The 15,351-nt window shown below is 41.0% G+C and overlaps 2 protein-coding genes across 2 annotated transcripts in view; one reads left to right on the top strand and one right to left on the bottom strand.

Moving 5' to 3' along the window:
- Positions 1 to 9,050, top strand: part of LOC135337480 (dynein axonemal heavy chain 7-like) — a 63,548-nt gene extending 54,498 nt beyond the window's left edge. The window contains exons 48-67 of the mRNA XM_064533411.1: positions 226 to 435; positions 1,269 to 1,425; positions 1,747 to 1,910; positions 2,132 to 2,477; positions 2,748 to 2,864; positions 3,096 to 3,245; positions 3,532 to 3,671; positions 3,889 to 4,027; positions 4,157 to 4,335; positions 4,557 to 4,716; positions 4,849 to 5,025; positions 5,309 to 5,671; positions 5,845 to 6,006; positions 6,317 to 6,502; positions 6,711 to 6,848; positions 7,160 to 7,294; positions 7,485 to 7,806; positions 8,037 to 8,141; positions 8,279 to 8,382; positions 8,750 to 9,050. Of these exons, the coding sequence (XP_064389481.1) occupies positions 226 to 435; positions 1,269 to 1,425; positions 1,747 to 1,910; positions 2,132 to 2,477; positions 2,748 to 2,864; positions 3,096 to 3,245; positions 3,532 to 3,671; positions 3,889 to 4,027; positions 4,157 to 4,335; positions 4,557 to 4,716; positions 4,849 to 5,025; positions 5,309 to 5,671; positions 5,845 to 6,006; positions 6,317 to 6,502; positions 6,711 to 6,848; positions 7,160 to 7,294; positions 7,485 to 7,806; positions 8,037 to 8,141; positions 8,279 to 8,382; positions 8,750 to 8,956 (3,661 nt within the window). The 3' untranslated portion in view covers positions 8,957 to 9,050. The remainder of the gene's footprint in view (positions 1 to 225; positions 436 to 1,268; positions 1,426 to 1,746; positions 1,911 to 2,131; positions 2,478 to 2,747; positions 2,865 to 3,095; positions 3,246 to 3,531; positions 3,672 to 3,888; positions 4,028 to 4,156; positions 4,336 to 4,556; positions 4,717 to 4,848; positions 5,026 to 5,308; positions 5,672 to 5,844; positions 6,007 to 6,316; positions 6,503 to 6,710; positions 6,849 to 7,159; positions 7,295 to 7,484; positions 7,807 to 8,036; positions 8,142 to 8,278; positions 8,383 to 8,749) is intronic.
- LOC135337489 (delta-like protein A) lies at positions 9,031 to 15,348 on the bottom strand. Its single transcript, XM_064533429.1, has 7 exons — positions 15,185 to 15,348; positions 14,798 to 15,133; positions 14,236 to 14,750; positions 10,163 to 10,419; positions 9,962 to 10,114; positions 9,530 to 9,784; positions 9,031 to 9,359 (listed from the first exon to the last, which is right to left on the bottom strand). Exons 1-7 carry the CDS (start codon positions 15,245 to 15,247, stop codon positions 9,271 to 9,273), a joined length of 1,668 nt encoding a protein of 555 aa, XP_064389499.1. The 5' UTR covers positions 15,248 to 15,348; the 3' UTR covers positions 9,031 to 9,270.
- Between the last annotated feature and the right edge of the window lie 3 nt (positions 15,349 to 15,351).

The following is a 15,351-nucleotide window of genomic DNA, read 5'->3' as shown; positions in this document are numbered from 1 at the left end:
ATAGTATAGTAATTGCCATCCAATGCCCTACCCTAGTGGCCTAATCAATCATATTTGCTTATCAAAAAATTCTCATTGCTAGTCCCACTATATACCACCGAGCATGCAGTATTACCACACCACCCCCCCCCCCACACACGCATACACACACACACACACACACACACACACACACACACACACACACACACGTACACACACACACACACACACACACGTACACAGTGTGGCCAAGGTAGTAGCTCCAAAGAAGGCGAAGCTCAAAGAGGCTGAAGCTGACCTGGCCATTGCCATGGGTGATCTCAACAGGAAGAGGGCAGATCTCAAAGCTGTACAACAGAAGCTGGCTGACCTGCAAGCCTCTTTTGAGGAGAACAACCGCAAGAAGCTGCAGCTCGAGTCTGATGTCGATCTGTGCTCCAAGAAATTGATCAGGTACAACACACTAAATGGTTGTCAGTTCACATAATAACTGACCCTAGTACATGTACAGTATACATCAATAAAAAGTTTCCGTTCCGTTTCTAAAAACGCACGTATAAACGGTAGCGTTAAACTGGATGCAGAACGCGACCAATTTCTCATTATAAATTAAAACGGTGACTTCATCATGAAAAATTGAAATTACTTACACAATGATACTGTTATGATTTGTAGTACAATGAGCTAGCTAGCTAGCTAGCTATTATAAAGTACGCAGCCATGCAGTCAGACATACTGGAGAAGAGACGATGGTCTTCAAAAACGGTCATTCCAGGTCACAAATAACTTGAATGGAGGGCAACTTAGTCTTGGGGCTGATGCGAGACCGAGAACAACTGGGGAAACGGTGCCCTGTTGCAAAATAGCATCTATAAGCTAACTAAGAGGATTAAAGCGCTAGACAATCAGCTATACTGTAGTACACAAGCTAGCTAGCTAGCTACTGCTACACTGTACTGTACGCACGATCACAAGTTAACGAATCTGCTTACTCAGCAATTTTTCTGCACATGCGTGAAAACGGTAGCGTTTTGCATAATACAATGTGTTCATTATGCGTTTTTTTTAATGCGTTTAAACGGGAACGGTGCGTTTTACTCAAACGGAACGGGAACTTTTTATTGATGGGTACTGTACATGTAGGCTATGTACACGTACATGTAATAATGCATTAACTGCATTATAATTAAATTACCTGCTAACACAGTAGTTTTTAGTCACCAATCCCCAACTATATTGACCAGTAGTGTGCACACATGCATTGACTAATTATATATTGTGTGCAGAGCTGAGCAGTTGATAGGTGGTCTTGGAGGAGAGAAGGATCGCTGGGGCAAGGCAGCTATGGACCTGGGCCATCAGTACAACAACTTGACAGGAGACGTGCTGTGTGCTGCAGGAGTGGTCGCTTATCTGGGAGCATTCACATCAGCTTTCAGACAGGTACACTATATCATGTGACACAGAACACAACACTGCATGTATTCAAAACATACCAATACCCAGGAACTTTTTATGTACTCCTGCTATACCTCACTTTTCACCCAAGGCATATATATATTCAGTCCTATGACCATGATAAGAATAAAGAGCTACTTTTTCCGTTTAGAACTTGTGCTCTCTAGACTGAAATTATATGGGCACTCAAATTTACGTATAGTTCCTGAAAATGCATATAATTATAATCAGTATTGGCTTTGGTTTGGTCCCATTAAAGGTTTTAAATTGTCTTCATAATCAGCACCATCATTTCACACTATACAGGACCAAGTGACAGAGTGGCGTGAGATGTGTGTGAGTCGTGGAATCCCTTGCTCTGATGAGTTCTCCTTGAGCACCATACTTGGAGAGCAGGTCAAGATCAGAGCATGGAATATCGCTGGTCTCCCTAATGACTCCTTCTCCATCGATAATGGCATTGTCATAAGGTGAGGTCATACATGTAAATTAATGGGTAACCTTGAGTGAGCATACGTACCATGCAATAAATTCCCTATTGTATAATTTCATCAGCATAATGATTTGTCAAGTCAGCACCTGTATGTACATGTACATGACATAATTATTTTTGGATTGAGATTCTGTACATGTTGTACCTCATTCTGATTCTGTGAGTATAATTTTGCTTAAAATATTATTTTTCCTGCAGCAATGCTCGTCGTTGGCCTCTAATGATTGACCCTCAAGGCCAGGCCAACAAGTGGGTCAAAAACATGGAGAAATCCAAGAATCTCCACGTTATCAAACTAACTGACTCTGATTTCGTTCGAACTCTTGAAAACTGCATCCAATTCGGTACACCAGTTCTACTAGAGAACATTGGTGAGGAGCTGGACCCTATACTGGAGCCTCTGTTGCTCAAGCAGACATTCAAACAAGGTGGCAGTATTTGCATTAAACTGGGAGACAGTACCATTGAGTACTCGAAGGATTTCCGGTTCTACATAACTACTAAACTGAGGAACCCTCACTACCTTCCTGAAACCTCAGTCAAGGTACGTAGAACACATACCATACACGTAGTACATGTATACTAATACGTAATTATGTAATTATTTACAACACTGCTTATAGTGAGTCATGCTCGAATAAATGATAGGAGGAACACAAGAAAAAGTAGATTTAATTATTGTAGTTGTAAACAGAAGTAAATTATTATTGTAGTTGCATGATTTCAACATACAACCAAACTAGGCAGTTAGATCTGTTTGTTCTAAGTACATTCATCTTGCTGTTGTAAGTCCATGTTGTTGTGAACCATGCAGGTAACTCTGCTCAACTTCATGATCACCACTGAGGGTCTTCAAGACCAGCTGCTCGGTATAGTGGTGGCCAAGGAGAGACCAGAACTAGAGGAAGAGAAGAATCAACTCATTCTACAGGTGAGTATAGCTCGTCAAAACATAGCGTACTCTACTATACAAGTATTTAGATGAATTTGTAATAATGTGTTATTGACTGAAACAAGGATTGTGTAGATCACAAGGAATAGGATTAACCAAGAAATGAACATTTCCTTTCTGTGCGTTAAAATGTTCGTACACATGCAGTTTTTAACCCTCGTGCCACTCTATAAAGAGGAATTATTAACCCTCTGTATCCCCCCCTCCTAGTCTGCCGAGAACAAGAAACAACTGAAGGAGATTGAGGACAAGATTCTCGAGGTGTTGTCGAGCTCTGAGGGTAACATTCTTGAAGATGAGACAGCCATTCAAGTGCTCTCTTCCTCAAAGAAACTGGCCAATGAGATTGAAGAGAAACAGGTATGCAAGATACCGTATTACTACACTGTTGTACAAATGAAAAATCTTAAATCAAATGAGCTAAAATTTTGCGCTATAACTTTTCCTACCTGGCAAGGATCGTGATCTCATAGGTCTATTTTTGCAATGTCATATATAATTATTTTTGACGCTTACAAAACATTGCATAGTATACATGCGGTACTGCATTAGACTTTTTAGATAATTAGATGTGTGTGTGTGTGTGTGTGTGTGTGTCTTTGTCGATAATTTTAAAACATGTTTTATTCGCATTCTCAATTTACAGGCTATTGCTGAGGAGACTGAGATTAAAATCGACAAAGCTCGTCTCGGCTACAAACCAGTGGCCATTCAATCTTCAATCCTCTTCTTCTCTATTTCAGACTTGGCCAATATTGAACCCATGTACCAGTACTCCCTCACATGGTAAGCATATACATACGTATAGTGTACATGCAATGTATGCAGCTTTAATTGGAATACAATACCATTTCGCCACTTTGGAAAGATCGAAAGTATGGATATGGGGGAGGGGTTTTTTCTTACCTATGTAAATTCATCAAAAACTTTTATTTCAACACTTTTCACTTGTAATTCACGTATGTACTTACGTATCAATGCATACATATTATTCTTTGTATAGGTTTGTGAACTTGTTTGTGATGTCTATTGACAATGCTGAGCAGTCTGATGTGTTGGACACTCGACTGGGCAACCTCATCACACACTTCACATACTCTCTGTATTGCAATGTGTGCCGATCACTCTTTGAGAAGGACAAGGTATTATTACAGTAATTACACACTTGGGTAAATTGTCCGTGATCAGTAAGACTTTCATTGACTTGGTTCGTACGTATTTGATGCATCCTACATACACATGCACACACACACACACACACACACACACAGCTTCTATTCTCTTTTGTACTCTGTGTGAATCGACTCAAGCATGAGAAGCAAGTGGCTGAGGAAGAATGGAGGTTCCTGTTGACTGGAGGCATTGGTTTGGACAATCCTCACCCCAACCCTGCCACCTGGCTCCCTCAGAAGTCCTGGGATGAGCTCTGTCGACTGGACGAGCTGTCAAGGTACAGTGTGTGTGTCATGTACACTAGACAAAGCTTGCTGTATGTGAGAGAAGAATCTGCTAAGCTTCCTCCCATACTTGTGTTTGGATGTAATTTCAAACATAAAAGTTGTATTCTGTTATAACAGAGAGCCTGGTCACACTGTTTAGATCTGCAATTCTTTCTACATTTGATTGACTGCATGCATATAATTTTACGTAGCTTTCTATAACCTTCATTAGGTTCAATGGAATTCGTGTGTCCTTCACTAAGAGGGTCGGCTCCTGGAAGGCTTACTATGATAGCACCCAACCTCAAGCTGAAAAACTGCCTGGAAAATGGAACGAATCTTTTGGGAACTTCCAGAAACTCATAACTGTCAGAGTCTTGAGACCAGACAAGGTACACAGTTTCTACTGTAACATGCACAATGGAATGTATATTGGCTTCCTATACATGTATGTGCAAATGAACTTTCAACAATAGTTCACATTGAAGTACTCTCGTATTACTATTACATGGACTCCTCTTTAGGTTATTCCTGCTGTTCAAGACTTTGTAGTGGCCAAAGCTGGTCAGAAGTACATTGAGCCCCCACCGTTCAACCTTCCCAAAGCGTTTGCTGACTCCCACTGCTGTGCTCCCCTCATCTTTGTGCTGTCCCCCGGAGGTGACCCCATGAATGCACTGCTCAAGTTTGCAGACGATCAGGTGTGTGTGTGAGTGTGTGTGTGTGTGTGTGTGTGTGTGTGTGTGTGTGTGTGTGTGTGTGTGTGTGTGTAGATGTTAGAAGGGTGGGTGGTTGGTTAGGGTACTGGTGTGTTGTCACCTGTGATGTGTGAGGGGAAATGTGTGTGAGTGTACATTTTAATTAGGGTACTGGTGATTGTCACATGTGTAAGTAAGATTGTGCATTCTCAGCTGTTTTACTGTATTTTGTTCTGTATACTGTGTACTATGATTGTACTGTATGACCCCATGCCAATCTCTGTAGGGCTTTGGTGGTGCCAAGCTGAGTACCCTCTCCCTGGGTCAAGGGCAAGGTCCTATCGCTCTCAAAATGATTGAATCTGGACAAAAAGAAGGGACCTGGGTCGTACTACAAAACTGTCATCTAGCCGTTTCATGGATGCCAACTTTAGAGAAAGTCTGTGAAGAACTTAACCCTGACACCACCCACCCAGACTTCAGAATGTGGTTAACCTCTTACCCCTCCTCTCATTTCCCCGTCTCTGTGTTACAGAATGGTGTTAAAATGACCAACGAACCTCCAAAGGGAATGAGGGCCAATATCATTCGGTCCTATATGAACGATCCCATCTCTGATCCTGAGTTTTACAGTGCATGCAAACGACCTGTAAGTTGTGTAACTTGTGTATCTTTTTTTATTAGTTTTAGGGCCTATGCTTGTACGATAACCACAATAGACAGGTTTGTTTCACTTTACAATACTTTTACACATCATAGGTACATGTAGTTTATGCCAAGGAGCATTACAAATTAACAAGTGTTTCGTTTACCCATTCACAGGCCGAGTGGAAGTCGCTGCTGTTTGGGATGTGCTTCTTCCACGCCCTAGTGCAGGAGAGGAGGAACTTTGGACCTCTCGGCTGGAACATATCCTACGAATTCAACGAGACTGACCTCAGAATCAGTGTCAAACAGTTGCAGATGTTTCTGAATCAGTACGAGGTGAGACATCAAATAATTATACTTTCTTGGTTTTATACGAACTACCCCGGCTTAGTATACATAAAAGTATTTGTAAAAGGGACTAGATTGTACAGGGAAATATATACTACATGTATATGCTTTGCTAAAAAGCTAGAAAAACCCTCTGCCAATTATAATTATTACAAGCCTAATTATATAACTGCCATTCTGCCTATAAAGTCATCATTATTTTTCCCCATACATTAATGTGTACGAGTGTACATACATGTACATGTTATACATTGTTCATATTAACAAATTTTCTTTGAATTTCCCCTTGACTGTGTAGGAGGTGCCATTTGCTGCCCTCAAGTATCTGACTGGACAGTGCAACTATGGTGGTCGTGTGACTGATGATTGGGACAGGAGAACATTGGGTACCATCCTCAACAAGTTCTATTGCAAGGAAATCATCTCACAGAAAGAGTACTCATTCTCAAACAGTGGCACATATCACTGCCCTCCACCGGGAGAGGTGTGTTGCAATATAACTCCGTATCGTACACATTTTCTCTATTATAGAACAAGATAGTATACCATTTTTTGGGGGTACAGAGCGCTATTGTTTTAATTGGGAGTTTATCTGATGGTGCTAATACATGTACATGTAGCTCACAAAACGAATTTGTATAACTTACGTCTGTACTCCACATTTATTTTCTCCCTCCCTTCCCTCTGTGTAGTATGAGAGCTATCTGGAGTATGTGCGTACACTTCCCATCATTCCCCACCCTGAGGTGTTTGGAATGAATGCCAATGCTGACATCACCAAGGACCAACAGGAAACAAACCTCCTCTTTGACAGTATCCTTCTCACGCAGGTAACCAACCGACATGCAGTATGTAAACATGACAGCACCAGTATTATATTGTCAAGCCTTTCTCCTACGTGTAGCTGAAACTATAGCAATCACACACAAGTGTTTACTTGTACTCTCCTACATGTACAAAAGAGTCAAATTAATGTATTACTAAATACTTATTTGCTATTACGCTTTAGAGGTGATAAGCTCCAACCAGTTAGTATTCTAAAAGCCATAATTATTGACAACAGAATTTCTGGGGCCATTTTCTACACAACTACACTTTATTGTGTGTTTATCCTGCTCACACATGTATGTTGTTTGTGCAGGCTCGTACCACTTCTGGTGGAGGTAAATCAGACGACGAAACACTTCGAGAAGTGGCCACAGATATTCTCAACAAATTGCCTCCTGATTTTGACACTGATGAAGCTCTCAGGAAATACCCAACAACCTACAGTCAGGTACATTATTATAGTTGTCGAGACCAATGATACGTACGTACATGTAGCTGTCAGAAATAATTTTGCCAGATCAATTATTGCTTTTAGGCACCCATATCATCTCAAAAGTAATTAAGCTAACCTACATACGTATATATTGGTTGTAGTTTTCTATATAATTGTCCTGACAATTACTTGCTATTGTTTGCAGAGTATGAACACAGTCTTGGTACAAGAGATGGTGCGGTTTAATCGTCTCACAATCGTCGTTCGTGCCTCTTTGGTGAACATTCGAAAGGCCATCAGAGGTCTAGTAGTCATGTCCTCAGAACTGGAGGAGGTGTCAGACTCTATGCTAAAGGGGAAGATCCCGGGACTATGGAAGAAGAAATCTTACCCTTCGTTAAAGCCGCTTGGTTCGTATGTGAATGATCTTCTCACCAGACTTAAGTTCTTGCAAGATTGGTTTGATCAAGGTCCCCCTACTGAATTCTGGATCTCTGGATTCTTCTTCACACAAGCTTTCCTCACAGGTACAGTTTGTAAGATTTATTCTTTTTGTTGTGTACTTTGATTTTTTATTGATAGGCCTTGGCTATTTCATAATTGCATTGATATAGGTAGTAGCTTACGTTTATTCTACCACTGTGCTCATTTCAAAGCCTGGTGGATTTTTAGAAGTTGATCAACCTGTAGGTGTACTGCACGCATCACTAAGTGATCAATATAACAACGGTCCTTTTTTATTCGCCTATATACGTAGGTGCTCAGCAAAACTATGCAAGAAAGTATCACATTCCCATCGATTTGCTTGGAATGGACTTTGAGATGTTGGATGATAACGAGTACACAACTGAACCTGAAGATGGTAAGTAGTTAGTTATTCAGTGTGAAAGATTTTATCTCTTCCCTGTATACCTAACCAAAATTAGGTTTACTTGTTTAAATTGTTATGCTATTTTCCTTGCATGTACCTAATGGTTTCGCTTTTGTCCCTGTGTATAGGTGTGTACGTGTACGGGCTGTTCCTGGATGGAGCCAGGTGGGACAGAAAGACCAAGCTAATAGGCGAGTCCCATCCAAAGATCCTCACTGACCCCATGCCTAAAGTAAGTGAACTTGTGCGTACTCTTGTTTGGTATATTCACAGAGGATTTCAGGTGGGCATGTTGCTAGTTATAAAGATGAAAGTGCAGCCAATCATGACCACCATATGTACACACTGTGTGCGTATGTTTCCTCACTAAAGCAATTAGTGGATGTGGTTAGCTACATTTTACAGCAGTCAACCATTCTGAAATCCTTTGCTTACAACTTCTAGACTGTAAATCCACTTTGTTGTTTGTCTATACATGCCTGTGCATGGTGTTTATTTCGATGCGTTGCAAGGCATCACTCTGTACTATAGTCGATGTGTATGCACGTGTATGTGTGTAGCTGCATACAGGATTGTGATGTATGACTCTCCCTGTTCAGATCTGGTTAAAGCCACTCAAGAGAGATGAGATTCCTGACAAGCTCACCTACACAGCCCCAGTGTACAAGACGAGTGACAGAAGAGGCACCCTGTCCACTACTGGTCACTCTACAAACTTTGTCATCGCTATGAAGATCCCTACTGACAAGCCTGAGGAACACTGGGTTGAACAAGGGGTGGCACTTTTGTGTCAGCTTGACAGCTAAACGCTAACATTGATTTATAGAGTCTTTTGTGGCAACCCGATTACTTAACTATAATTATAATTATATGTGAACGTCTATAAAATGTGTGAAGTGATTACCAGTCTACAAATAAATAATTATAATGATATATGATTGTACAAACGTTACACTGTGAGGTGTTTACTGTTAGACAATAGTCAATGTGTGTGTGTAAATCAAAAGGGGGAGTGGCTGATTTCTCAACTGCAAAGATACTTCACAACATTGAAATTGTTTCTGCATGCCTTCTCTATTCTATACTTCTAGCTATTGTCATACACAGGTGCATATGTATACTATATAGGTGTCTCATAGTCTGATACTGCAGGGGCCAATTCATAAGGTACATCTTTGGTGTCTCCAGGAATATAGGAAATGGTGTCTCCTGTGGAAAACAACAGCAAATCTATTCATGAGCTCAGGCATATATAAACACTCCAATCACAAGAATCACAAGTAAACAATATACACTAGTGAAATGTAAACAGTGTGACGTGCATGATTGTGTGTATAGCTACTTCAATGTGTTAGGTACACAAACAACTTAATTATTACCTTGCAACTGAGTGTCTTGATTGGTCTTCCCCTGATCATGAGCTCTGCGTACTACAGGTGTCTCATAGTCTGATATTGCAGGGGCCAATTCAGAAGGTACATCTTCGAAATCTGCATCTCCATAAATTGGATTGACCAGTTCTACATCGTTGAATGATTCTCGGCTTCCATATATTGGGTTGTCAAACTCTGCTGTTTCCGAAGTGATGGTGTTTGTTCTGTTCTCAGGAATCCCATACACTGGGTTGTCTCCAGCTGAATTAAGACAAGCAAACTTAGTAAATCGTTTCATGCATGAGCTCGAGCATACTGAAACATAAACACTCAGATCACATTGTAAAGTAAACTATACACTAGTGAAATGTAAACAGTGCATGTGCATGTGTGCATGTATAGCTACTTCAATGTTAGGCACATGCACAAACAGCTTACCCTGCAACTGAGTGTCTTGAATGGTCTTCCCCTGATCATGAGCTATGCGTACACACACCACCACGACCACTATCAGGAGCAGGAGTATCAGCATCAGCACTAGGAGACCTCCCACCACTCCTCCTATCAGAGTGATACCCTCTGGACCACCTCCTATAACACTACAGATAATTATAACAGAATTAGTTTGAACTACAATACCTGCAGTGTTGCACATCTTTCCAGTGAAGCCAGACACACACTCACAACTGAACGAGTTGACACCATCCACACACACACGGTTTCCACTGCAGTTCCTATTCACACAATCATCAATGTCGGTCTCACAATTCTGTCCAGTGTAGCCAAGATCACATGAGCAGGTGAAAGTGGCTATTCCTTGAGAGCAGTTACCATGGCCACTGCACACTGTCTCCATTAGCAAGCACTCATCAATATCCACCTCACAATCAGCACCAGTATAGCCAGCATTGCGGCTATACCTTGGTATAAAAAGTCACAATTCATGAATATAATTAAGCCTCTATAATGACATCAATATTATGGTTACATTCCATTCCACATAATTAAGTGTAACATATAATTATGTCACTACTGTAACTAATGTAACATCAATCACCACTGTAACAACTGCAACAACTGTAACACCAGTCACCACTGTAACACGTATCACCACTGTAACAACTGTAACACTTGTCACCACTGTAACACTAGTCACAACTCACCACTGTAACAACTGTAACAACTGTAACACTTGTCACCACTGTAACACTAGTCACAACTCACCACTGTAACAACTGTAACAACTGTAACAACTGTAACACTTGTCACCACTGTAACGCTAGTCACCACTGTAACAACTGGTAACACTTGTCACCACTGTAACAACTGTAACAACTGTAACACTTGTCACCACAGTAACAACTGTAACACTAGTCACAACTGTAACACTTGTCACCACTATAACAACTGTAACAACTGTAACGCTAGTCACCACTGTAACAACTGTAACACTTGTCACCACTGTAACACTAGTCACAACTGTAACAACTGTAACACTTGACTACTGTAACAACTGTAACACTAGTCACAGCTGTAACAACTGTAACACATGTCACAACTGTAACAACTGTAACACGTACTTGACTACTGTAACAACTGTAACACTTGTCACAACTGTAACAACTGTAACGCTAGTCACCACTGTAACAACTGTAACACTTGTCACCACTCTAACAACTGTAACACTAGTCACAACTGTAACAACTGTAACGCTAGTCACCACTGTAACAACTGTAACACCAGTCACCACTGTAACAACTGTAACACTTGTCACCACTGTAACACTAGTCACCACTGTAACAATTATAACACTTGTCACCACTGTAACAACTGTAACACTAGTCACAACTGTAACAACTGTAACGCTAGTCACCACTGTAACAACTGTAACGCTAGTCACCACTGTAACAACTGTAACACTTGTCACCACTGTAACACTAGTCACCACTGTAACAATTGTAACACTTGTCACCACTGTAACACTAGTCACAGCTATAACAACTGTAACACATGTCACCACTGTAACGACTGTAACACTTGTCACAACTGTAACAACTGTAACACTAGTCACCACTGTAACAACTGTAACGCTAGTCACCACTGTAACAACTGTAACACTTGTCACCACTGTAACAACTGTAACACTTGTCACCACTGTAACACTAGTCACAGCTATAACAACTGTAACACATGTCACCACTGTAACGACTGTAACACTTGTCACAACTGTAACAACTGTAACGCTAGTCACCACTGTAACAACTGTAACACTTGTCACCACTGTAACACTAGTCACCACTGTAACAATTGTAACACTTGTCACCACTGTAACAACTGTAACACTAGTCACCACTGTAACAACTGTAACGCTAGTCACCACTGTAACAACTGTAACACTAGTCACAACTGTAACAACTGTAATGCTAGTCACCACTGTAATAACTGTAACACTTGTCACAACTGTAACAACTGTAACGCTAGTCACCACTGTAACAACTGTAACAACTGTAACGCTAGTCACCACTCTAACAACTGTAACACCAGTCACAACTGTAACAACTGTAACGCTAGTCACCACTGTAACAACTGTAACACTTGTCACCACTGTAACAACTGTAACACTAGTCACAACTGTAACAACTGTAACACTTGTCACCACTGTAACAACTGTAACACCAGTCACAACTGTAACAACTGTAACGCTAGTCACCACTGTAACAACTGTAACACTTGTCACCACTGTAACACTAGTCACCACTGTAACAATTGTAACACTTGTCACCACTGTAACAACTGTAACACTAGTCACCACTGTAACAACTGTAACACCAGTCACAACTGTAACAACTGTAACGCTAGTCACCACTGTAACAACTGTAACACTTGTCACAACTGTAACAACTGTAACACTAGTCACAACTGTAACAACTGTAACACCAGTCACCACTGTAACAACTGTAACACTAGTCACAACTGTAACAACATGCCACCACTGTAACATCTGTAACGCTAGTCACAACTGTAACACTTGTCACCACTGTAACACATGCAACAACTGTAACACTAGTTCTTATAGTACTTATAGTCTATAGTGGTGCCAGACTAAAGTGTTACAGTAGTGACGTGTGTTGCATTGGTGACATGTGTTACAGTTGTTACAGTGGTGACAGATGTTACAGTTGTTACAGTGGTGACTAGTGTTACAGTTGTTACAGTGGTGACATGTGTTGCATTGGTGACATGTGTTACAGTTGACAGTTGTTACATTTGTGACTAGTGTTACAAGTGCTACAGTTGTTACAGTTGTGACTGGTGTTACAGTGGTGGCTGGTGTTACAGTTGTTACAGTGGTGACGTGTGTTGCATTGGTGACTAGCGTTACAGTGGTGACATGTGTTGCATTGGTGACATGTTACAGTTGTTACAGTGGTGACAAGTGTTACAGTTGTTACAGTTGTGACTAGTGTTACAGTGGTGACAAGTGTTACAGTTGTTACAGTGGTGACTGGTGTTACAGTTGTTACAGTGGTGACTGGTGTTACAGTTGTGACAAGTGTTACAGTTGTTACAGTTGTGACTAGTGTTACAGTGGTGACAAGTGTTACAGTTGTTACAGTGGTGACTGGTGTTACAGTTGTTACAGTTGTGACTAGTGTTACAGTGGTGACAAGTGTTACAGTTGTTACAGTGGTGGCTAGCGTTACAGTTGTTACAGTGGTGACTGGTGTTACAGTTGTTACAGTTGTTACAATTGTTACAGTGCTGACAGATGTTACAGTTGTTACAGTGGTGACATGTGTTACAGTTGTTACAGTGGTGACTAGCGTTACAGTGGTGACATGTGTTGCATTGGTGACATGTGTTACAGTTGTTACAGTAGTGACAAGTGTTACAGTTGTTACAGTTGTGACTAGTGTTACAGTTGTTACAGTGGTGACTAGCGTTACAGTGGTGACATGTGTTACAGTGGTGACAAGTGTTACAGTTGTTACAGTGGTGACAAGTGTTACAGTTGTTACAGTGGTGACTGGTGTTACAGTTGTTACAGTGGTGACATGTGTTGCATTGGTGACATGTGTTACAGTTGTTACAGTGTTGACAGATGTTACACTTGTTACAGTGGTGACTAGCGTTACAGTTGTTACAGTTGTGACTAGTGTTACAGTTGTTACAGTTGTGACTGGTGTTACAGTTGTTACAATTGTGACTGGTGTTACAGTTGTTACAGTTGTGATTGGTGTTACAGTTGTTACAGTGGTGACAAGTGTTACAGTTGTGACTGGTGTTGCAGTTGTTACAGTGGTGACAAGTGTTACAGTTGTGACTGGTGTTACAGTTGTTACAGTGGTGACAAGTGTTACAGTTGTTACAGTGGTGACATGTGTTACAGTTGTTACAGTGCTGACAGACGTTACAGTTGTTACAGTGGTGACTAGCGTTACAGTGGTGACAAGTGTTACAGTTGTTACAGTTGTTACAATTGTTACAGTTGTTACAATGTTGACAGATGTTACAGTTGTTACAGTGGTGACATGTGTTACAGTTGTTACAGTGGTGACTGGTGTTACAGTTGTTACAGTAGTGACATAATTATATGGTACACTCCATGCGTACGTACACTTATTGGAATGGAATGTAACCATAATATTGATGCCTATACCGTCATTATAGAGGTTTAATTATATTCATGAATTGTGACTTTTTATACCAAGGTATAGCCAGCATTGCAGACACAGGTGTAAGAGTTGACCTCATCCATACACAAACCATTTCCACTGCAGCTCTGCCCCTCACATTCATCAATGTCTTCACAATCAACACCAGTATAGCCAGCATTGCAGACACAGGTGTAGGAATCAAGGTTATTAGTACATGTTCCTCTTTCGTTGCAAATTCTGTTGTAGCAAAAGTTTTGATGCTCGCAGTTTGCACCAAAGTAAGGATGGTTACAGTTGCAAGTGAAACTGTCTATTTCATCCACACACAGTTCTCTGCATATGGACTCACAGTGATAGTAATCAAAGATATCACAACTGCTTCCAATGTAGAAAGGAGCACACAACACAGTAGCACTAAATCTTGCAGTAGCGGTACTTGAGGCAGATATATATAGTGTACTTGTTGATCCCACTGACACGGAGGGATTCAGATTAAATCGATACCTTACAATAGTATCATATGATGAATAGGTATCAAAATCAAGCACTTGTATGTAAAGCTGAGCTCCCTGCAATCACAAGCAATAGTATATTGAAATAGTCTACAGTATCTTACCTCCCAGGCTGTCGATATTCCAGTCAGATTGAATGGATTGGAGAGTCCTAGTACAGTAGGTTGTGTGAAATCAATGTCTGCCCCATCCACGATATAGTTACTGACTGCAGTACATCCGGGCTCATTACTGGGACAAGGTGTAGCAGTACTGGCATGTGGCCTCAGGCAGTAGATGAAGTAGGTGTCACAGCGTTCCCCTTCGTTACATGGTACTACACTGTTGAATTCCCATGGTGAATCACAACATCGCCGGCCACCAGGGAGTGTGTTGGATGGATGACTGTAGGAGACCATCTTCACTTGCACCACATAGTCTGCAGACACCAGTACACTGAGCTGCAAGCATTGGGACTCTCAACTGCAGCTACTGACTATTATACCACTCACCTTCCCCAGCCATAGACACAGGCAGCTCATACACAATACAAGGACACTCATTCTCAGCAGCATGCATGCAGTAGTTTATGGCCAGCAACTATCTTGCTTGATATACAGCTATAATTTAAAGAGATGTCTGCTAGTACTGTATCACATACACCCTTATTAATCAACAT

The sequence above is a fragment of the Halichondria panicea genome, chromosome 6, assembly GCF_963675165.1.
Source record: "Halichondria panicea chromosome 6, odHalPani1.1, whole genome shotgun sequence".
NCBI classification, from domain to species: Eukaryota; Metazoa; Porifera; class Demospongiae; order Suberitida; family Halichondriidae; genus Halichondria; species Halichondria panicea.
Note: the sequence above shows the minus strand (reverse complement) of the source record. Positions and strands in the feature narration are given on the sequence as shown.

Excerpts from the sequence above, each read along its gene's own strand:
- LOC135337489 (XM_064533429.1), bottom strand. The coding sequence starts at position 15,247 with ATGCTGCTGAGAATGAGTGTCCTTGTATTGTGTATGAGCTGCCTGTGT. Across the intron at positions 9,785-9,961 it reads TCAAGACACTCAGTTGCAGG|CTGGAGACAACCCAGTGTAT; the intron begins GTAAGCTGTTTG and ends GTCTTAATTCAG. Across the intron at positions 9,360-9,529 it reads TCAAGACACTCAGTTGCAAG|GAGACACCATTTCCTATATT; the intron begins GTAATAATTAAG and ends TGTTTTCCACAG.